The sequence below is a fragment of the Lonchura striata genome, chromosome Z, assembly GCF_046129695.1.
Source record: "Lonchura striata isolate bLonStr1 chromosome Z, bLonStr1.mat, whole genome shotgun sequence".
Taxonomy (NCBI): Eukaryota; Metazoa; Chordata; class Aves; order Passeriformes; family Estrildidae; genus Lonchura; species Lonchura striata.
In genome coordinates, this window is record NC_134642.1 from 39,756,958 (window position 1) to 39,780,232 (window position 23,275).

Below are 23,275 nucleotides of genomic sequence, written 5' to 3' on the forward strand. Positions count from 1 at the left end.
CGGCCGGGGCGCCGCCGCTCTCCCGGCCCCCGGGGCGATGCTAGCGGCGGCGGCGGCGGCGGCGGCGGCGCGGGGCGGGCGGCGCTCCGGGGCGCTCCGCGCTCATGGCCCGGCGCCCCCCGACCCCTGCCGCGGCCCGGCGCTGCGCCTCCTGCCGCCCCTGCCGCCCCGAGCGCTGGCACCGGCGGGGCGGGGCCGGGGCGGGGACAGCCGGCGTCGCCGCCGAGCCCGGCAGCCCCGAGCCCCCCCACCGCCCTGCCCCGCCCCGCCCCGGCGGGCAGCGCGCTGTCCCGCACGCCCCGAGGTCCGCATCCACCCGCACCGGCCTCCGGTGGGTGCTGAGAGGGAGCCTCCCTACGTGCCAGGGTGTGCTGTGAGGCCTTGAGATCCCGGGGCACAGCTTGGGCACACCCCACGGACACAGGGCTTTGACTGTCCCCAACCCCTGGATGCGCCTTACAGGCGTGGGAGTCTTCCTCCCCTGCGTCCCACCTGGATGCACACTGTAGGTGCGCAACTTCGTTTCTTCCCTGGGCCCTGCCAGGATTCCCTGTTTAGCTACGGGACTCTCTTTGTCTTCGTAGCACCCAGTCCCTGATGGATGGACAAAAGGCGTGGAGATCTGATCTCTCCATATATCCAGCCCCACCCTATACAGTATCGTGGGACCAGTTGCCCCACACAAGTAGCTGTTGGCAGTTTGAGCCCCGTTGGTATAGGCTTGGATCTCTGCCCCTTGGATCAGGGGCTCTAATTCTCTCCGTGCATCCAGCCTGGGTGGTATCCTAGGGCCATTGGATCTGTCCTCTGGAGGAGCAGGAAAGTGCAGCCTCTCCGTGACAGCATGCCTGGTGCCTGTTGCACCCTTTCGCCTTCCTTGTTCTACTGAGCTCTTCCACTTCTCCCTGGTTTTCTTCTGCTTGCTGCTCCCCTACCTCAGGCCTTTTGCCTGCTCTGAGGCTGATCCATCCTGTCCTTCCTGCCCAGGGACTTTCTGCAGCTGGATCTGCCCTTGCTCAGTCCCACACATTTTGCTGACACTCTCCTTGGCATCCACCTGCCTGTGCTGGCCCAGCCCTGCCCCAGCCACCTCTCTGGGCGCTGCCACAACCCTGACTCGGCAGTTCCCCTCAAACAGCTTTGCTCCAGCTGTTTCCCTGTGTGGTAGGACTGGCTGCACATGCCCTGCATCACTCTCACTGATTTTCCTGATGGAAAAAGAAGCCACATAGAGTATTTCTTGGTGTGGCGTTTTTTTGCCAGTGCTTGACTCCAGGTGCTACCAAGCACAACATAAACCATTGGACCATGAGCTGGGTTTTCTTCCTTGTCTCAGGAGGGAGAACAACCCTGTGGGCTAGAGCAGGGAACTGAGGTGCCCATTTATTTATAATGGGAACAGTGCCCTGCCCTCCCCCTAGGAATTCATGGTATTCCTGCTCTTCCAGGCCTGCAGAGAAAGTGGGTTTGTGCAGGACAAGTTTCCTACATGTAGGGAGGAAGAGCATGAGGACAGGGCTCTGCCAGTCTCTGTCTCATGGTGTCTGAGCCATCCTTTTCCTCACCAGTACCACTCCAGCCTGCCAGGGTATTGGATAGCATGTGCCAGGGTGGCTTTTTCAGCGCTCTACGTGGGGTAGAGCACTGTGCAACAGGCCACATTCTTAGGTTTCCTCAGCCTCACATGTCAGTCCTGCTGACAACAGCCTGACAAAATGACAGGAGCAGCTCCATGGATGAGAGGAGAGAACAACATCTGCCTGTGGGGACAGGAGGCTGCAGTCTGTGCCCTCCTACCCTGGTGACCAGCTGGAGCTGCTCAGATGGGTGGCAGTGGGTGCCTACCTAGGCTCAGCCCTGGCGCCTGAAATATGAGCATGCTGATGCACGTGCAGCCCAATGACCAGCTCCTCAGTGGTGTGGGACACTGCTCAGAGGAACACAGCCAGCTCACCTGGGGCAACAAAGAGACCCTCTCCCTTCCACTTGAGTGCAGCAGATTCCTGATGGTCAAGGCATTGCAACAGGGATGGGGAGGCTTGGGGAGGATCTTGAAGACAGAAACTCAGGACCACTGCCTGATCAGAGCTCCTGCTGCTCACAAGTGACTGGGTTTACATCCAATTAAGTTGTAATGGATAAATTAAAGCCCTGGAGATGGCTCTGACTGTGGAAATTGCTGCTGCAGGATTTGCAGTCCCTTCTCTCATCAGCGCTGGTAACTCTACTGTGCTATTTCCATCACGCTCAGCTCCTGCCTGGCACAGCAGGGCTGAGCTGAGGCATGGCTAAAAGTCTCTAGTGCCCCAAATCCCTCCCATGGTGCAGGCAAGTACACTAAGCAGCTGGGTGCAAAGTCAGGCTGGGCTGAGCCTGCAGCAAACCCTGAATTAAGCTACTCAATCCCTGGTGAGGAAAAGCAAGAAGGAGGTCTCCCTGGCTGTACTCTGCTCACGTAGATCTGCAGGGGAGAGAGGAGGGGGGCTTTGTCCTCCTTGCCCTTCTCTTTCTGGGTTCTACACCCTTTCCCTCCTGCAGGCAAAAGGCTCAGGGATTAGTAAACATCTTCACCCTGCCTGCTGGGAATGGTGCATCATCCAGGCAAAGAAGGGGTGGGAGATTTCAACCAGCCTATGGAGGCTGGAGCTGTAGAAGTGCAGAGTTATCTTGTAAGGATCAGGGCACACTACAGGTATGGGATGGCCAGGCTCTGTGCAGGGCAGTGAGGGATGTAGGAGCTCTCCACATAGGAAACCTGGTCCTTGCTGCACTCCCACCTCTATTCCACAACAGCACTGTGACCCTGGGGTCTTTGCAGGACAGCTCTGATTGGGATGAGCCAACAGTAATGCACCCCAACCAAATCCTTGCCCTGCTCAGAGCCCCAGAGCCAGAACTTGAGCAGTCCCCTCCTCTGCACCGATGTGCAAGAGCCCATCCATACGTGAGACTCCTCTGCAAATACTCTGGAAAATCGGTGGCTGCTGCTGCCAGGGGTGTGCTGCCAGAACAGGCACAAGGCTAAAGGGTGTGAGAGTTTTCCAACCTGGAGGGGCTTTGCAGACATGGGGGTGAGCAGGACAAAGAGCACTGGCTGACTCAAATTACTCCCTTTGGTGCTTGTTTGCAGAATGTGGGTGCAGCCTCTTGGTCCCAAGTATCCTCTTGCCTTCTGTGCCAGAAGATCTCTGCTCTTTTCCCACACTATCATACATCACTCTGCACATCTCCATCCCCAAGTCCTATATGTTCCCGGCTCCCTGTTTATAAGACAACTGTTCCCTGAAAAACATCTCATGCTTCTGCCCTGTAGGAAATAAGAGATGACAGCTCAGCAAGGGCCATTACATGGTGATAGGAGGCCTGGGCAGTTTGAGGAGCTCAGGGTACATGGTAGAAGGTCTCAGCCCCAGCCTGGTGATGTCCGGTGGCACCCAGTCCAGGTGATGCAGCCAGACTACATTTCCCAGTGCACTGTGTGCTGCTGAGCCCGGCAGGGCTGTGCATGTTACACACCCAGCACCATGGCTGCAGGCTGCAGCAGCCTTTGTCCAGATGCCAGCAGGGATTGGCAAGGTCCCTGCTATGCAGGCACATTGCTGTGCCCCCTTTGCCTCCCTGTCACTCCAGCTGTAAAGCCATTGAGGGCTTGTGTGCAACATGAAAGCTGCAAATATTTGTTGTGTCATTAATATTCTTCCAGCACAGTCAGCACAGCACCTGGCAGTATTTGCTTGCTGACTCCTGTTATCTCATTGATGCTTCTCATGCCTGGGTGCCAGTGCTGTGACATCCATGGAGACAGAATCCACATCCATCCCTGTCTCTTAGTGCTGGACAATGATTTCAGCTCCCTGTTCTGCTTCTTCTCAAGCAAACACCAGTGCCTGTGCCTGGGGGGCACTAATGCCTGAACCCAGCTGTGTGCCTGCTTGCTGGAAGCTCCGTAGGGCAGTGAAATTGAAAATATTGAGAATACTTATAAAAGAAAGCCAGCCATCACCTCTGAAAAGAAGGGACAGGCAGCTCTAGCTGCGCCTGCACCACATGTAACTCGGGGTGACGTGATGTGTGGCCATGTAAGCACAACTGCACAGAATCATGGATGGTTTGTGTTGGAAAAGACCTTAAAGATCATCTTGTTCCAATCCCTCTGCCATAGGCAGGAACACCTTGCACTAAGCTGGGCTGCTCAAGACCACATCCAACCTGGCCCTGAACACTGCCAGGCTGGGACATACACAACTCTGGGCAGCCTGTTCTGTTTTGCCTCACCACCCCCACAGAGAAAAATGGTTTCCTAATATCTAATCTAAACTTACTGAGTTTGAAGCCACTCCCCCCTGTCCTATCATTTCACAGTTCCTGATAAAGTCCCTGTCTAATTTCCATTAGGCCCCCTTTAAGATACTGGAAGATTGCTATGAGGTGTCCACACAACCTTCTCTTGAATCTTGAACATCCCCAGCTTTCTCAGCCTGTCTTCAGAGGGAAGATACTCTAGTCCCTTTATTAGCTCCAAAACCCTTTCCTTCTTGCTCCAACAGCTCCAAGTCCACATTCTTGCAGTGATTAAGCACTACAGAGACCTTCACAAATCACCAGGAACTGGTCACTTCACACCAGGTAGGGACAATGCTACATCTCTAGCATTACCCACCCTGCTCCTGAAACAGCCTGAACACCTTATCTCACAATACCTGGCCATGCTCCCATCCTTCAACACTGCCCAGCAGATAACAGGGCTTTTCCTTGTCCTCTTGACCTGGACCTGGGAAATCTGGTTTTCAACAGCTCCAGGTTCATCCCATGAGGTTGTGTCAGCCTTTCTTCACCTCCTGCATCTTGCCAAGCAATTAGAAACACTCCCCAAGGACTTTGCAGCACACCTGAAGGGCTTATGGTTCTGCCAGATGTGAGGCTGGAGCACAGATACCAAGAACCTGGTCTGGCTGCAGAGCTGGGACAAGTGGGGTCATACTAGAGTGGACTAGGTGGTGACCCACAGCACCAGTTGCAGGAGAGCAAGTGTTCTGGTTTCATCTGGGTTAGAGTTCATTTTCTCCCCAGTAGCTGGTTCAGTGCTGTGATTTTGATTCAGCTGAGAATGATGTTGATGATGTTTCAGCTGATGTTTCAGCTGTTGCTCTGCAGTGCTTACCCTGACTCAAGCACTGGCCAGTTTCCCATGTTCTGCCAGGAGCAGGTGCCCAAGAAACCAGGAGGGAGCATGGCCAGGAGAGCTGACCCAAACTGCCCAAAGGGATATTGCATGCCATAGAACACCATGCACAGGAAATGCTGATAACTGCTGGGTATCAATAAGTGAGTGGTGAGCAAGCGTGTTATGCCTCATTTAATTCACTCTGGCTTTATCCTTCTCCTTTTAATTACAATTATAATTTTAAATTTTTATTATTATTAACAACAACAACAATATTGTTTAAATTATTAAACTGCTCTTATCTCTACCCACAATTTCCCCCCCACCCCCGGCTTTCCTCTCCACCATGGCAGAGGGAGAGTGAGTGAGCATCTGTGTGCTAAGGAGTTGCCAGCTTCGATTAAACTATGACATCAGGGCAGCCAGAACCTTCGCCCCTGGTTCATCACTGCTCTTTGATCTGTATGGCTTGATGTTGCTGCAGGGAGTAACTCAGAAGCAGCACAGCAATGTGTAGGGAAAGTCTGGTGAGGGCATGCATAACTCAGCACAGCACCTACCAGAGACCCTACAGAACACACACACAAAATTCACCCCAGAGATCCTGACACTAACAAACCAGCATCCTCCTGCTTCCCCTGGCTTCTGACCCATCTCAGAACTCACAAAAAGAAAACCTGAGGGAACAATTCTGAGCAATGCTAGAGAATCATTCCCCTTTGAGCACTGAGCTTCTGCTTGAGAAGGACACATCCTTCCCCAGCCCCATCAGCCTGAGTGAGAGAGATGCTCCCTGTCCCTAGTGCTCTCCTGACCCTAGGTAGAGATGGTGAAGCCCTGCCTATTCTCCCAGATGCCTGAGCAAGAGGTGGATGCTGCAAGGAGCTCTCTACCCTTGAGCCAGTGGTCACTCAGCCTACACCTCTCTGAGTAACTCCTTGGCCTGCTCATGGTCCTGTAATCATCCACACCATGGAGTTGTGTTTCCTGACAAAACTACAGCTTGGGCGAAATAAGGAAAATTAAAGGGAGGTAATTGCTCACCTTATTCACAAGACAAAACATGGGCACAGCCACCTCCAGGCAGAGAATTTATCTGTGTGCCTGTCCTCCTGTCTCTGTTGCCTTCCCCTTTGATTTCCTCTGTGCCAGGGCACAAAGGAGCAGTATGACTGTACTGTACTCTAGATGACCACGGGAGCCCTTCAACTGGAGGTCACCATTGCCACAGCCACGTGTGGGCAGTGATGCTGTCTCCAGGTGTTGGAGGACTGGAAACAAAGGATCAGTTCTGTGTGTGCTAGAAAACTGGGAGCTCCCTGTGGCTGCAGGCACTTCCTTGTGCCTTTTCCAGGGCAGGCTGAGGCAGCACAGGCTGGAGCATGGCCTCCCAGTGTGGGGAGGGAAGGCAGATGTGCTGTGTTTGTCATGGAAGCTGCCACTTGGAGCCAATTCAATCACACCTCTTTATTGCTTCCCCTAGCTTTTGAAAATCTCATTATGTTTAGCGAGCTCTGTGAGCAGCCCTGCCAACCTTCCTTGTGTCCTGTCTTCTATGTTTCCAGGCACACTGGCTGCTGAGGAAGTGCATAAGCACATTCCATGGGGCCTCGGATGAAAAACTTGCACCCCAGTATATATAGATGGGCCTGGCATGGACAAGGTGTACTGGGGTTTTCCATGAAGACAAAAGCAAGGGAAGGGGATGTGTGTTCTAAGTGGGGACATCTCAACAGCATGACAGGGAGAGCACAGTGCTAGCCACATGAAATGTGGATGAAAAATCAAACCCCACCATTCCAATAAAGATTTGTAGGGAGCGGTATGTTTATTCACAGCGCTGTGGACGCATGTCGGGACTCATTGCCCTTCAAAGGACATGCGTACCTCTGAGAACTCCCGATCCTTGATCCTTTTTTATTACCCTTACTAATTTCCATATGCATAGAATTTCACAATAGGTTAATGCATATTCATTCTGCTGATTTCACATTACACTTATAGCTAGTTACACTTGTACTCAGTTTTTGTCAGAAAGTACAGAAAGAACTCCTCGGTCACTCTGCCGTGTCTGTTTCAAGGTCCGAGGAGTCTTTCTTATCTCTTATATTTTAGTGTGGAAATTTGCATTCTTTCTCCTTAGCTGAGATAGTTTTGCTAGTGTTGCTGTTACCAGACTAAACAACATATTTAGTAAGTTCAAAGTGGCACATTTCACCTAAATCCAATGGATTTCTATCCTGTTAAATTTTCACTCTGTCTCACACAGACAGCAGCCTTGTACTCCACAGTGGGTCAAAAATGGGGAAAGAGGGTGCGTCCTGCTTGGCTCTGTTAGTTTCAAATGTGGAGGCTGATGGTTGCAGGTCAGTAGCACAACAAGCAGAGGATACCTGAGCCAGTACTGTAGAGATTCTTAGTTCAGAGAGAAAACGAAGGTTTCTAACCAGGCAGAAGCCTGGGAAACAGTTGAAAAAGAATGTAAATAATGCTTTATCTTTCTTGTTGTTCACATTGTTTATAGACAGGTTCTGCCACTGTGCATCATTCACTGCACACCAATGGTTGAGATGTTTTTACTCTAGGACTAATAGAATTGGTCTGGATGATACTCTCTATAAAATAGAGATATATTTGAAATAAATCAGAGCTCTACTCTCAAGCCTTCTGAAGTGGAGTCTTTTCATACTGTCCTGCCTCAACAGCATCACAGGACAAATGATGGCAGGTGGGATATGTGCTGGCTCCAGCACAAGGCAGAGCTGAGACAAATGGCGCAGGGTTTCGATCCTGCTGTGTCCTGCATGCTGGAGCCTGGTTCCATTAATACCTCTGATTACCCTGACCTCATTTCTGTCCACCTGTGTCATGGGTGGCTGGTTACCCCACCCTGTGGAGCCCTTGTTCTACAGTGGGTGATTGCATCAGCCCTGGACTGACTGGTCTCTGGGGGGGTAATTACAAGAGACAACCAGTGCTGCAGGCTGTGGGTGAGCCAAGTGTGTCACCACCAGCCCAGCACCTGACATGTAAGTCACAGCTTGATGCATGGCAGGCCCTTCCTTATGGATCATTCAGGAGCATCTCTGTGGATGCCCTGTAGCCTGGACTCTCACAAAAAGGGATCATAAATGGCATTATGCATGTCTCTGTTGGCTGAAGTGGCATAGGGTTCCCCACAGGAGGTTGTGGCATGAGACAGAACCTTTCCTTTTCCCCCAGGTCTGATGTGATGCTGCTGTAGGTCGGCTCAGTATCTTGACCTTTGACTGATCTTGGGCTGGAGCACACATGGCTTCATGCACATACTTGTACAACAAAGGGCAGCTGCTCTCTAAGCTCTGGGCACTGTGCCACCCACACCACTCACATTGACGTACCAGGACACAGTGCCCTCTTCTCTCCTCTTGTCCCCACCTGCCCAGCCTCTATGGAGGATTATTCCAGGCCAAGCTTTGGTCAGGGCCTGAGTGCTGGGGAAGACTGCAGGCTCCCAGGGCTTCTGCAGGGCCATGCACTGAGAAAAGGAGTGAGCAGAGGCCCATGCAAGACCTTTCCAGTATCCCGTGTGCGAAGCAAGCTGCTTCAGGGAAGTATAGCATTTTACTAATGGTAGCTGCAAAGCCAGGACATGGACAGACATCCCAGGATAGGTCAGGTAGGAGCTGTGCCAGCTTGGGGTCCCACTGGCAGCAGTGATGCCTCCTCCAATGCACCACTGGTGCAGCCCCTGGCAGGATGATGGGACTGTGAAGACCACAAAATACCAAATAACACCACCAGATGGGTACGCCTTATCCCCTCCACCATGCCAGTGGCTTAATTTCACTGGAGAAACCACAGCTTTACTTTTTCTTCCCTTTTCATATGGTTCCTTTTGAAGTCACTTCTCTCTTCCCAGATACCTGATTGACATATGTGGTTTCTCAGGATTTGTTTTTCTTTGGAAGCTGTACAGGCTGAGAACTGTAAAAAGGGAAGTATAAGCCCTTTGTTTAATGGGATAGAAGGAGAGACTCCAGGCTCCACCAAACACTCCATCAGCTCTCTAGGAAAGAGAACTATGCTGACTGGGGTCAGCACATGTGTGGGGTATAGCATTTGAATGGGAGCAGTGCAGAGAGGCTTGAGTAGTGAAGGAGGTGCAGGGTGAAAGGTTTGTCAAGGAGATAGAGAGCTGCTCGGGCAGCTGGAGACAATGACCACAGGCACAATATGCCGCCCATGATGGAGAGCAGATGATGGGGAGGGGGTATAAAGCACAAAGGCAGAAAGAACAGATCAGGAGCTCTGATCTTGGTGCAGAGATTCTTTAGGCAGCAGGGTTTGGGGGGAAGCTAGTCTGACCTGAGATGCTGCCCCAAATCTTAAAATTCGCACCTCCTGGGTTTAGCCACATTCCCTGTCCAAGAACCAGGGTGGGATGTGCTGAAGATGGTTCTGGAGCTGGGAACAGGAATGGCTGGGCCAGATGTGGAACTGCTTGGATGCCAGAGATGGAAACCCCATTTCTGAGCACATCTTTCTCAAACCAAAATGCAGCATCCACTCCTCCCATTCCCCCCACTCCCAGTCTTACTACACTCTGCTCCCAGCAGTGAACTGCTTATGTCCAATTTTATGTGCTAAAAATACCTTTCTGGGCAGTCAGCAAATGCACAGCCCAATGGGAGACATTGGCAGTCTGAGCATGAAGGGGATTAGGGTGTATTTGGGGTTGGTGTGGGCAGCAGCACCAGGCCAGGAGGGCCTGGATGGCCAGGGTGAGAGCAGTGGGCTTGCAGATTTCCAGAGGGATTTTAATCATGGTGCCAGGGCACCATGGCAGTGCCAGGGCAGAGTCTTGCCTACCTTGACTGTGTGATTCTGGGGAGAAGGCATGTGCAAGTGGACTCAGAAAGGTGGGGAGATGCTCCCTGTTGGAAGGAGTCAGCAGGTCCTGCTCCCTCCACTGGGAAGAGGCAATGTAGCAGTGATAGCAAAGGGATTATCCAGCCCTCAGGGCCCACCCCTGCTCTGCCCAGCACCCAGAAATGCTCTCCTGGGAACCCTGCAACATTCTGGGCTCTCCCCTGTCACAGCTCTGCTCTCAGTACACCTATCTTGGATCAGACCAGGCAGGTCCTCAAGCCACCATAGGGGCAGAGATGGTAGTCTTGTGCTGGCTTTTGTAGCCTTGAGTGACCAGTTGCACAGGAGGGAGTCCCTGCCCCTGCCACTGTCACCAATTGGGTGACAACAAAGGTGCCCCAGAGCCACCTCTCTCTCAGGCCAACAAAACTTCCTGCACACCTCCCAGATATTTTACTGGGTTCAAGGCAGACTATGATAACTGATCATGACCAGGTTGTCACCGCCCCAATCAGAGCTGATCCTCTGCACCCCAGCACTACTGGGGCTCCCCTTACCCTCCTTCTGCCCATAGTTCTGGGGTTCTACTCCCAGCTCTGTAGATGAGCTGTAGGGGTTTAAGATGTCTGTGTTCTATCCTCATTTTGGGAAAGGGGCTGGATGGTTCCTAATTTCAGGGTAGCATGGAGTGTGGGCCATTGTTGTATTGATGGCACTGCAAGACCCCTGTTGGGAAGAAGTTTGGGTCTGGTGGGGTTGGGAAAGTTGGAGCAGTGAGGAAGAGCCCACAGTGGGGTTCAAGACTGGGTTTTGGCTGTATCCTGTAGGCATTTTCCAGTTCTCCCTGCCAGAATATGCTCTAGGTTCTGGCAGTACAGGCTTCAGCCCTGATTGAGGCAGATTCTACATCCTGGAGAGGGACCAGCATGATGTGGGGACCCACCACCAGGTCACACAGGATCATGTGCTTATGCTGTGCAAGGAACAGACCCCTTCCTGTCTTTCTCAGGGATGGATCTGACTAGGCTACCCTCCTCAGGCCTGAGCCTGACCCAGCAGCTTTGGGTTGACATCCCAGCCTGGCTGTAGCCCACTTCCATCACCTGACCATCATCTGACACCACCATCTATAGGTACAACCTACAGTGGGTTCCCTTGGGACAGGTGTGATCTAGGAAGGAGAATAAGACCCTAATATGCAGGTGTTGTTTGTGAGTTTTGACACAGTAAAAGATTTTACTATAGAGGAACATGGTGGCTGTGTTAGCAGAGCTTTCCATGAAGCCTGATTCTCAAAAGCCACAGCTACTTCTCCTTTTCCTTGTGGTTTTGTGGATAGTTTTGAGCCCCCAGTGCTCTTCTCTGTCAGAAGTAAATCTGAGTGTAAATTTCAGGTGATTTGGGTTTTTCTCTCTTCAGTCTGAAAGTTTGAGTCCTAGTAGTTCTTCGACAACCGAACGGTCCTCCAGGAAACAGCCCATCAATCACATTTGCAATGACATTGAATTCAATGAATATAGCTGACTGTGCTGACTTTCAGTTTTCTTCAGCATTTTTCTAATGGATGCTATATACCAAGAAATGAACAAATCTCAAAACAATGATAAATTTCTAAGGAGGGAGAGGCCAAACACAGATTTTGAGGCCTTAGGACCAGGGAAAAGAAATAACCTCATCAGGGGCAATAGGAAGCTTGTTTTACCACTTGTGAAATTTTCAAGCTTGACTGTTTAATTCCATTGGTTTTGCTTCTTTCACATACAAGAGAGAGTCAGTGAGAGTGTCGGTGTCTAACTCTGGGATTTTATGAAGACATGACCCAGTGAGTGCTGGGTGTGCCCATTCTACTGCACAGGAACAAGAAAAACCTTGTTCTCAAAGGACAGGGATCCACCAAGGAAACAAGGAGGACATGACTTAGTGCTGCTGTTCCTCTTGCTGAGAGCTTTCTAGAAGATTTCACTCATTTACCTCACAACAGCTGCATGTGACACAGCTGGACTTGATGTAATGATGTTCCCAAATGGATCTTCGGAGACATCTAGTTTACAGAAAGCCCTCAGTGTTGCTGGTTTACAGGGATAATACAGATAGATATACCAAGCAGTGTCCTGAGGATGTGGTTCGTGGGAAGGGATCTCCTAGGGAACTGAGGGCTAATGAGTTCCAGCTGAGTGGTAAGAAACACCCTGGGTGACAGCATCCATTCCCAGAACACAGAGAGTGTTGCACCATAGGGCATTTGTGCTTGTCTATCTAGCAAAACACAGGGAGAGGGATTCTGTAAAGCACAGAGTTGAAAGAGGAATGGCCCAGGAGAGCTGCAACAGCACAGGGAGTCAGGACACAAGGACATGAAGTTGTCCAAGAGTTTGTGAGCTGAAAAGAGGCTCCAGAGAAGAGCTTGGTGGTGACATCTGCAGGGACAGGAGACTGGGGGAGTGTGAGTCCCCAAATGAAGAGCACTTAGGGAATTCTTTCCCAAACCCAAAGACCCTACCTGAGCTCAACAGTAAAAGGAACAAGATGCCTCCATCCATCTCCAAGGAGTCCCTTTTATACCCATACTGTCCACACTGTCCTTGTTGAGTGCTTCCCATCCTAAAAGTCACTGACAAAGAGCAGCTGAGAGCAGGAAAGGTTTGGAGAAGAAATGAAAAGAGAACACTTCTAGGTTCAGGAGCTTGTCTGATGTGGAAACTCTAGTGACAGAATTCAACAGCAAGAATGTTGCAGCTGCATTAGTTCAAGGTAATAAGAAAGATTTTTAGAAGTATTTAAAATATATGTAGATATGGTACTTAGGAACATGTTTTAGTGGGGGGCTTATTGTGCTTGCTTAGTGGTTAGACTTGATCATCATAGAAGTGTTTTCCAACATAAATCATTCCATGATTTGAAAGAGAAAGTGATGCATGCATTCTAGGGTGGCCTTGGGCACATTAATCAGGGGTGTGTTCCTCAACATCCTCTGCTGGATCTGGAAGGAGAGAGACAGACCTGAGAAGGTTTTGGAGGTGCTTATTTTGGAGCAGGGCTATGGAAGCCTGCGGTAGCGAGGGAAAAGGCTGGACTAAGACACCTGGGAGACTGCATGGAGCCTGTACCCACTGTCTGTGGGAAGACGTGTGAGAATCAACACTGAGGCTGGTGGGACGCTCTCTTTCCAAAGAGGAAGCTTATTGCACCACATGTGATTCCCCTGTGGGGCTGTCTCACTTCTGTGTGAGTGCCTCTCCTGTGCAGGGCTGCGCAGACACCTTTCCTGAGCAGCTCATGCCGAGTCCTGCCTGGGGACTTCATGCCAGCATGGCCCTGCCAGCACTGGCTCTGACATTCTTCCTGGCCCTTGCTCCTCTGCTGCTGGCACTGGGACAGAAGCGCCACGATCCGGAGAATCCATGGGTATATCAGGAAGCAGGTAAGAGTGGATTGTGCCTCTCTCTTACAAAAATGACTTTGCTGCTCCTCTACCTGTGCATTTGCTACATGGCTTTACCCTGCTTGGCCTGCAGCTGAGGCTATGAGAGGGCTGGAGCAGGTATCTGCATATGCCTGAGACACTCAGGCATCCTTCATGTTGTGGTGGGACAGACCTCCATTTGGGATGGAGGGCAGCAAGCCTTGATGTGCTGGGAAACTTCCATGGGATTTGCAGTGTCCCTCTAGGAGGTGGGTAGTGTTTTGCTGGGAGCAGGAGGTGGCTGGGTCTTGTTATGCAGCACACAGATGAATCCAGAGCAATCAGAGCAGTGATGGCCTTTCTAGGTAGTTCAAGCACTCCTGTCACAGGTGATGATGGTGATCATCAAAGACATGAACTCTCTTAGCTGTGATGCCTGCTCTCTCCCATAGTCCCTGGGGCTGAGGGAACTGTAGTTTGGTAGGATTGTTCACATCAAGAGGCTTGTTCTAGTCTTTCTCCATGCCAACAGAGTTAGGGGCAGCTCCTGTGTCTCTGCTAGGCTCTTCCTACAAAGAATGTGAGTTTTCCTGTGGTGATTATATGCTGTGCCCTGGGCTTGCTGGTACCTGTTGAGGTCCCCATGGGGTATGGCATGGCTAGGGGATGATCTGTAAGTATTCTCTCTGTAAGGAAATGGGAGCAGAAGTGGCTAGCCAAATCATCAGATGGGTTGTGAGGTTGTGAGTCATGCTGCCTATCACTGGCGGCTCAAGGGATGCTGCCTTTCCAGCAGTGGACAACTCTCAGCTGTCCAGAGCAGGATGGAACCTCTTCTCCCTAGTCTGTACTCATGTCTACTGACCCAAAAGGATCCTGGATGTCACCCTTGGGCAGGGTGTGTGTTACTTCAGGGTGTTTAATGGCAGAAGGGGCGAAGGTGTGTGAGGGGGGTGCCTGGTGAGGCTGGGACAAAGTTAAGGGTTTCCTGTCTGTCAGGTAGTTTTCTGTCAGTGAGGTGTGTGATCTGAGGGCACTGGGAGAGACACTGAAGAAGTTTCATGTCTGCATGATGTGGTCTAAAAGGGGCTGGTGGCCACTGTCCTTTGGGGTGGGGAGCTGGGACGAGGTTTGCCATGATGGCGTGGAAACCTGCTGCCAGAAAAGGGAAGTGGTGAGTGCTGGCTGGTGGGAAGTGGGCAGTTGTAGCTGAAGAGAGGCGTTTTATCCCCCTTCAGGGAAGGCCAGCTCCATGCCCACTGCCTTCTCATGGACTTGTTTTGCACTGAGTGAGAAAGTCTAGGTGACATGTCCACCACAGCAGGACAGGGCAGGCTCATTTTGGGTGATGTGCAGAGGCTAGGCTGAGTGCATTGAGCAGGGTATGAGGTTTGTGGCCATTGGTGTGAACTTACGTTGTCTGAGGGACACACTCTATTGACAGCTTCTTTCACCCAATGTGGAAAAAGCTGATTAACACAGAGAGTGTCAAGGTATTTGATTTATTTACAGTTCTGCACAGAAAAGTGTGCTGGGTGGCAAATCCACACAGCCAGCACACTGAGGCAGACAAAAGCATATATACTGACAGAGACACAGTCTTTGGCTATTAGTATACCTTACTGAAGTCACTGCTTGCCTGCGTTACTATGACTCATCCTTTCCCTTCTTCACTGTAAAAGCACAGTGTTCCAAGAAATCATGGTACATGCTAAGAGAGTGGTGGTCTTTTTGAGAGAGGGCGTCAAATAACTGAGGATATGGGTTTTTACTAAAATTAAGAGCAAGGATTCATCACTAGGGTGATGAATAACATAACAAAACTCATCAAAACTGGGTGTTTTCTAGCTCACAGGTAAACATCTTGGATGATAAAGGTGTTATTTTTTTTGTTTTTCCCCTTTCAAGGACTCAGACAATTCATTTTCTGTCTGCTTCATTCCTGTAGTTACTGCTTCCACTGCAGAATTGCTTGGTTCATTCTCTTGTTACCTGCAACTTTACTCCTATTATTTACAATTGCTGCTGGCAGTCACTTCTTGGGGACCAAGCTGTGGAGTCTGGAATGGCAGCAGAGACTCACTGGGTCTGGTGCACTCCCCCAGCCCCTGTATTTGTGGGAGAGAGCAGCATCCCCCCGGCTGCTGGATCCCTCTGGCTGGGCTGTCTCTGCAGCAGTGGGTGGGCAGGATAACCCTGTGGATAACTCTCCTGCACGGCCCCTGAGGGTGTGAGGAGGGATAAAGCATCTGGGAGATGGGGCTCATCTGGGGAGGTGCTATCTCTGCCACCTCTCTGAACAGAGAGGGATTGGCACCCCTCCACATAGAGCTCCCTCATCCTCATGGATGCTGCTGGAGCCCAGTGACCCTCAGGCTCTGCCTCCTGGCCTTTGCACACAGGAAAATGTGAAGCTCCCTCAGACTGGGACTCCAAACTGCAGTTTACGCCAAAGAAGAGCAACTATGCCTTGAATGAAGTGGTGCAGCTCAGCTGTGCTGAGGAGTTTGTGCCATCTGTCCGGCAGATCCAGTGCATTTCCAGAGGGGCCCAGATGCAGTGGAATGAGACTGCCACCTGCAAGGGTAAGCACAGCCCTGCACCACCGTGACCCAGGGTCCTGAGCTGGTGACAGACTCTCTGTGACCTGGTCATGCACATGACAGTGCAGGAATGGCAGACCTGGATGCCTTGGCTTTCCCCCATGTCCTGGCAGTGACAATGCTCTCTTTGTCTCAGCACCTTGCTGTAGGCACCTGCTGGGCTCTGTGCTCCTGGGGAGAGGAATCCTTCCCAGCCAGCATCTCCTGCCTCAGCATGGAGTAGGAATAGCTGCAGGGGTTCTGCTTTTTTGCCTGGAAAGCTTCTCAAAGGTTTGGGTTGTCTCTGGTGTGGGAGGCTGTTACTGCAGCATGGCTCACCTGCACATGAGGGAGACAAGAAAATGGGGGCTCAAATGCCCCATGGAGAGGGCAGAATCCAAGGGAGGCTTGTGAGTCCAGGACATGGGGTAACAAGGAGCCCTGTGTTCTTGGAGAGTGTCTGGGTACATGACACTCGTATGTGTTGGGGTGAATAGTCAGAGTCATGAGAGATCCGTCCCATGTCTCCTCTCATAACGTCCCAAAAGTACTCCTCACCCAATTTTACCTCTGACAGAAACATGCCAAAGGCCTGCTTGGTGGGACCCCAGACTCCAGCTGGCACCAGCCCGTGACAGTTACACAGAGAATGAAGAAGTGACTCTGAGCTGCAACAATGGTTTCCAGCCGTCCTTCACCCATGTCAAATGTGCAAATAGGGTTCAGCCACTGAATTATCAGCCAGTGTGGCTGGGGAGAAACAGCAGTGGTGTGTGGATTCAAGTTCAGGGGAACATAGTGTGCATTGGTAAGCAGGGTGTCAGGAAATGCTTCCTACAGAATTCTGTGGTCAATTTATGCCCTGTCCATCCATCTCCAAGCTTCCATCATCACTGTGGTCAGGGATGCAATTCTGATGCCATGTCGGGGCCGCTTGGGTCTTAGGCATTTGATACCTCAGACCATTCCCCTATTGAATTCTGGCACATCCTTGTCCACCACCTGCCTGGACAGGCCCCAGCCCCAGCTGACACTCATAAGGAAAGCCCATCCCAACTAGACTTGCAAAGGTGCCCCATCCTAGCAGATGGATGTGTCACTTCCCGCTCCTTTCATTGGCTAGAGGGACTGCTGGGGATTGCTGAGACCCCGCCACATACCCTGCTCCTCCTTGGAACCTCTCAGCCCAACTAACATGCACTTTCACCTCTGCCAGAAACATGCAAAAAACCCCACTGGGACTTCAGACTCCAGCTGGCACCAGAGCAGGAGAGTTACAGGAAGAACGAAGAAGTGATTCTGAGCTGTCCCAAGGGTTTCCAGACACCTTTCACCCATATCAAATGTGCAGGAAAAGTTCTGTCTGTTATCAATGGAAAACCTATACACAGAGAAGCTTGGACTGGAAAGGACAGCAGAGGCAGTGTGATCAACATTCAGCCCAAGTTCAGGGTACAGTGCCTTGGTAAGGAGGCATCAGGAGCATTCCTGACTGCCCTGCTCTGCCCTTCCTGAGCAGGGAAGGCAGCCTGTGGGGGCACAGGAAGCTTCTGGCTCTGTGCTGCCTGGGGAAATGGCAGGTAGTGCTGAAGACCCTGTCAAGGCAGCTCCTGAGTCTGCTCTGTGCCTGCCCTAGGGTTCCAGGGGTGCCCTGGTGGGGGAGATGGCCGATGCCAGCTTTAGTCCCTGAAGGTCCTGGCAGGAGGGAGTTTTGGTACAAAGGTCCCTGCCTTGATACCAAAGTAGCCATTTTGGCAGTAACCAGCACTGCCCATGGCACAGGAGGTCAGGGGCCATGCAGGGCTTCAGGCTGTGTTCACAGGGGGCTGGGTGGTATGTGGGAGACACAGGTCTCCCTAAGGGCTTCTGGCAAGAGCATGTGCTGAAAGTCAGGAGTACAATGTTGTAGGTCTGACAGGTGGCACAAGGGACGAGGGTAAAGGTGTGTCCTCCTCCTCGTGTGCTGGTTCCCTCTCCCTGTGCCTGCTGCATGCTGTCACTGCAGTGCCAGCTTTGGGACTCAGACTTCATGACTTCTCAGGAGGAATCAGGGGGTTGTCATCCTGCCTGAGGGACAAAGAGGGCACCAGAGTCTCTGGGCAGGCTTTGTGTACACACCCCACGTGGTTTCCCCTCAGTCCCTGACTCCAGCTCCTCCTAGCCCTTCCCAGGAGGCCTGGGGGGAAGATGTTTGGAGTCCTTCTTGTCCTCATCCTCTTGCCAAAAACTGATGTGGAAGGGATGCTCTGCACAGTGTCCTGGAGCTCACCTCTTGCCTTGATGGATCAGGGAAGGGGATGCCCTGCTCCATTCCCTGTCATGCCCTGCAGAGCCACACTGCCCAGCTAACACCTTCCCATCTTGTTGGTGCAGAAAAATGCCAGAAGCCCCAGTGGGACTCCAGGTTTATCTTTGACCAAGAACAGGGGACCTTCAACCCAAATGAAGTGGTGAAGATGTGGTGTCCTGAAGGGTACTGGCCTCCACCCATGGAGATCAAATGTGTGACATTGAATCCAAGGGAAGGTTCCACGATTCCTCGTAGTGGCTGGATAGTGAGGAATGGCACAGACACCTGGCACGTTATGGAAGGGAACTTGACCTGTGTGGGTAAGTGAGCAAGCCAGACATTCTCCAGTGCTCTCAATTTGTCTCCCCCAGCCATGGAGAGCAATTCTGCATGTGTGGCACAGCATCAATGCCCTGTGCTTGGGGTGGTCAGGGTATGGCAGAGAAATCCAGAGAAAATTCTGGATGCATCCCAGATTTATGTCTGTGCTGTTGGCAGCTCTGGCATGTATAGTCTGGGAGAAGGCAGAATGTCCTTGTCTACTCTGTGCTGGGGACAGGCAAGTGAGGGAATGGTGGGGTTGATGGAGTTTGATGTCAAGGCTTGGACAGGGAGAGAGGAAGGGAGGGAGTGATCCTCTTGGAATGTTCCCTTCACAGATGTCCTCCAGGTTGTTCCTGAGACCCTGAAGGTTTCCAGCACCAGCATCAAACTGAACTGGACTTGCATGCTTCCTCATATGTGCCAGCATATTCGGGCCAGGTGCCAGCTGGAGCAGCATTTTTCCTCAAACTGTGAGGCTGAGGAGGTGAAGGTAGAGGAGATGCTACAAGGCCAGGAGGGAATGTTCACCTGCTCCCCTCTGCAGCCCTTCACTGTCTACAGTGTCACCATCTCCCTGCTGCCTAGCACAATCCTGTACACACGGCTCATCAGGACAAAGGAAATGGGTATGTTTACATGCCCTTCACCCTGAAGCTCAGCCAGAGCATCTGCTCCCTGCTGTGATGGTCCTGAGATCAGAACTGCTTGCAGCCCGTGGGGATCTGGGGAAGGGGCTGTGCAGGGCCCTACAGCACGGAGTTCCCCCTCCTCACCACACCATTTCTGCAGAGGCACAAGCATCCTTTGTGGGGAACAAATAATTGCTATCCAGTCATGATCCAGTTCTCCTGTGCTTCCAGTGCCAGACAAACCAGAGAAGCTGTGGCTGGATCACAGCACGGGGTCCCTCAGGTGGAAGGCGCTATCCTCCTGCAAAGGGGAGATCATTGGATACCAGGTACTGGGAGTCCATGGAGTGCCTGTGGTCCCCCTCACCTAGCCTGGAGCTCTGTGCAGACAGCCTGAGGAGAGGTGGGAGCCTTCCTTGGCCAGGGCCCACGGGCTGTACCCTGCTGGTGTTCCTGGTAGGGCCTGGTCCCCTCTTGTGCCCAGCCAGCAGTAGCAGCCCCTCTCCACAGAGCTGCCCAGGATGTTGGTGCTACTGTCTAGCAGCTCCCTGTCCTTCCTCCAGCTGAACATCACCACCATGAGAGCAGAGGACGGCAGCTTCCTTGAATTCAGTCAGGTGTTGGTGAACCAGTCTGTCTCTGAGTATATGCCACCTCATCAGACAGCTGGCAGCAAATACCTGGTGACAGTGCAGGGCCTGACGGCAGCTGGGGCTGGGGCTGCATCACAGCTGGAATTCCAAACCTACATCCTGGGTAATGGTTGTTCTGCCCTGTGTCTGATTGGGGTGGCTTCTCAGGGGTGAGTGCTGAGTGTGGAGCAACTTCCAGACCTGTGTGTGGACCCAACCTGTCCCAGCTCAGGCAGGGGCAGGGAGTGTGGTCACCTGGCCCAGCAGTGGGCATGAAGCTGGGGGAGTCTTTCCTTGAGGGCTTTCATTGGCAGGTCTGCAGAGGGGCTGCACCGCTTCAGCCATGATTTGTGCCTTTTATACCAGACTTGCCCTCTCTACTCTTCCACTGAAGAAAGTGACACCCATCCCTGCGTTTGGGTGAACAGGTGGCTCAAGGTCAGAAAGCATGAGGGCTACTGAGCCTGGGTCTGTGTTCTCCTGCTGTGTGCAGGATGGCTGACCAGGCTGCCAGACCCTCCAGCTGGAACAGGGACAAGGCTCTGTGCTCCAGAGCCTCCCTCTGCCCTGCCCAAGCAGAGGACAGGCAAGGGAAGGCTTGCTGCCTGTCCCTGCAGCAGTCAGGGCAGCATTTCTACACACGTGCAGACACCCAGCAGCAAGGCTGGTGCACCACTGCTGGTGCACAGCCCAGGCTGTGGCACTCACTCCTCTCGGTGTGTTAGTTTCAGGGCAGCCTCTGGGCCCTTGGCCTGGGTCAGCAGTCACTGTAGTGGTGGTAGTGGTGCTGTTGATCCCTTTGTCTGCTGGGATCATCTGGTTCGTGCTGTTCAGGTGAGTTGCAGATTTGGAGTCTCGGTTCTGTCTCAGGCCATGCGGTGCTGTGGGGTGGGTGGGGATAGAGAGGGTTCCCCAGCTGCTCCCACCCTTCTATGGGTTAGCGAATGCAGATGCCTGGTCCTAACACAAGTTTGCTCTAGGGTTCCTAGCTGGGGCTCTCAGTGTCTTCTTCAGGGCTGGGATGGGGCCATGTGTGCTGAGAGACCCTCTCCCCTTGTTGCTTGTGCAGCCCCCACTGCTCCCCCACTGCTGTCCCCTGGGGTGTAGGTGGGTGACGCCTGTCAGGGCAGAGGGAGGGTGTGCAGAACCCTCCATGCCACTGCTGGTCAGTTCAGCAGGGTCTGGCCCAGGTCAGCCTCTCCCTGACTCAGGACTGCCCTTTGCCTTCCCAGAAAAAAGAAGAAGGCCTTGCCCAGCAAAGCCGAGGAGGATCAGTACACAGGTAGGATCCCCAGCACAGAGGGGACTGTGGGGCTGGAGCTGGGAGGGGAGCAGGTGTATTTCAGGAGGGCCCCGTGGCATTCTGAGGTAGCTCCAGGCAGCCCAGCTGGCTTTGGCTGACCTGTCAGACCAAAGTATCCCACATCTATTCCCAGCTGACACCCTGCTCAGTGGCCTCTTCCAGCAGCTCCTGGCTGTGGTGCCTCTGAGGTGCCAGCGAGGGCTGGGCAATGCTCCTCTTTCTCACTCACTCTGGGGTAGGCAGCAGCTCTTCCCAATCCTGATGGTGTGCATCCCAAGATGATCTGTAGCCACCAGTGATGCTGCCTGCCGGAGGCTGCCCTGCTCATTCCACAGCCCCCAGGTCCCTCAAGCTGTTTCTCTCCTTTTGTCCCACCCAGACCTTCAGCCCTATGAGAATTTACATGGGGATAATTACTGCAAGATCGAGACTTTTCTTGAGAAGGATGCAGGTAGGAAATGTGTTGTCCTGCCTGTGACCTCACATGGCCCACAGAGGGGACTGCCGGCTCTGATGGTGTGTCTGAGCTCATCATGTTGCCAAGGGCATGCAGTAGCCTCTGCCCTGGATTCTCTTGTTCTCCTCAGGTAAGTATGGCCAGGCTGGAGAGCCCTTTCCTAAGCTGCTGCCTGTTCAGGAGAGTCAGCAGTGAGGAAGAAGAGGAGTGGACATCTGAGGCTCAATGATGATGGCACTTCCCTTCTCAAGGCTTGGTCCTCCACCACCAGAAGCATGACAATGAATTTTCTCATGGGTTATTGCTACCCCCAGAATTTTCTTCTTCATCAAGCTCCAGAATCCTCTGCCACAGCACAGGAACCGCTTAAGGCATGGGATGACCTGCTTGTGCCAGCAAGGGCATGTCCTGGTAGTTCTCCAGTATTCTGGCATAGCTATCTCACCAGTACCTTGGTGCCTGCAAATGTTCCTTGAGACTGGATGAGCTCACAACTCCTCTTTCCAGCCTGTGTCCTTGTATCCATCTAGACCCTGTCCTCTTCTTGAGTTTAGCCTAGCTGTGCTGCCCTGGCCACTCTGCTGCTGTGTCTGAAACAACCAATAAATTGTTCTTGTTTGCAGGGGCTGCCTGGCCCACAAAAGCTCCAACCTTGTCATGGGTCCTCCTTGTTTTGTGTGTGAAAGCCTTGACTCTATGAATCTTCATGGAGGAGCTTGGAGTAGGCTTTTCCATCTGCTGGCAACTCCAAGGAAGCACACCTGAGGTGCTGCATGCTCCCAGTGCAATGCTTTGGGTGGCTGTTTTCCCTCCTCCCCATCCTACAGGTAATGCCACCTCCACTTGCACAGCTGGGCCTCTGTGCTGGTCTGTGTCCTCTTCTGTGGGTGTTGGTGCTCATCTCCCATTTTGTGAGGTACAGCTGCCACTGGTCCACTTGGGACATCTGTGTCCTGCAGCCTTTGGGATCTGCTGGCTCTTGGCTGCTGCTGCTGTCCCATCCCCTCCAACAGCCACTGTCCCCCATCCTGTGGGGTGCCAGTGCCCAGTGCAGCCTGGATGCTGAGAGTCCAAAGGCTCTCCTTGGTGAGGGGCGCACTGCTGGCAAATGGGGCAATCAACCTCCCTTTCCTCCAGCTCTGTGTGTTGCCTGTAATGATTCCATCTTCTTCTCCTGCCCTTGGGCGCAGAGGCTCTCCTGAGCTCCCTGGACTTGGGTGTGACAAGCTGGTTCTGGTTGTGCTTTTTACAGCCCTGAACACAGAACTGTTATGTTTTTTAGCTTCAGTGTTATCTCTCTCCCCTGTCAAACATGCCAATACCCAGTGCAGCCTAGAGGCTGAGGGGCAGCCTGAAGGCTCTCCTTGTTGAGGAGTACACTGTCAGAACATAGAGCAATTGACATCTCTCTTCTCCAGCTTTTTTTTAGCCTGGCTTGACTTGCATGTGCTGGTAAAGGCATGTTTTGACAGTTCTTCATATGAGCTGGCTGCCCATCAGCTCAGTACCTGCAACTGGCCCCTGGGACCAAAATACCTCCTTCCTGTGAACTGTTGCTGATGTGACATATGTGCCTGATGGAGCAACTCTTTGTGGGTGTTGGGCAGAGACGACAAGAGAAATTCAATGCTGTGTGACTG

At 52.4% G+C, this 23,275-nt stretch overlaps 1 protein-coding gene across 1 annotated transcript; it reads left to right on the forward strand.

The window, feature by feature from the left end:
• The first annotated feature begins 37 nt into the window (after positions 1 to 37).
• On the forward strand, positions 38 to 21,830 carry LOC110484191 (uncharacterized). The gene is made up of 11 exons (XM_077790400.1): positions 38 to 331; positions 13,262 to 13,436; positions 15,821 to 16,003; positions 17,217 to 17,465; positions 18,950 to 19,240; positions 19,475 to 19,572; positions 19,807 to 20,045; positions 20,369 to 20,461; positions 21,108 to 21,157; positions 21,558 to 21,629; positions 21,766 to 21,830. Exons 1-11 carry the CDS (start codon positions 38 to 40, stop codon positions 21,828 to 21,830), a joined length of 1,809 nt encoding a protein of 602 aa, XP_077646526.1.
• The last annotated feature ends 1,445 nt before the right edge of the window (positions 21,831 to 23,275 follow it).

Coding starts and splice junctions, on each gene's coding strand:
- LOC110484191 (XM_077790400.1), top strand. CDS start 38: ATGCTAGCGGCGGCGGCGGCGGCGGCGGCGGCGCGGGGCGGGCGGCGC. Junction 19,241..19,474: donor CATCAGGACAAAGGAAATGG/GTATGTTTACAT, acceptor CTGTGCTTCCAG/TGCCAGACAAACCAGAGAAG. Junction 19,573..19,806: donor GGGAGATCATTGGATACCAG/GTACTGGGAGTC, acceptor TCCTTCCTCCAG/CTGAACATCACCACCATGAG.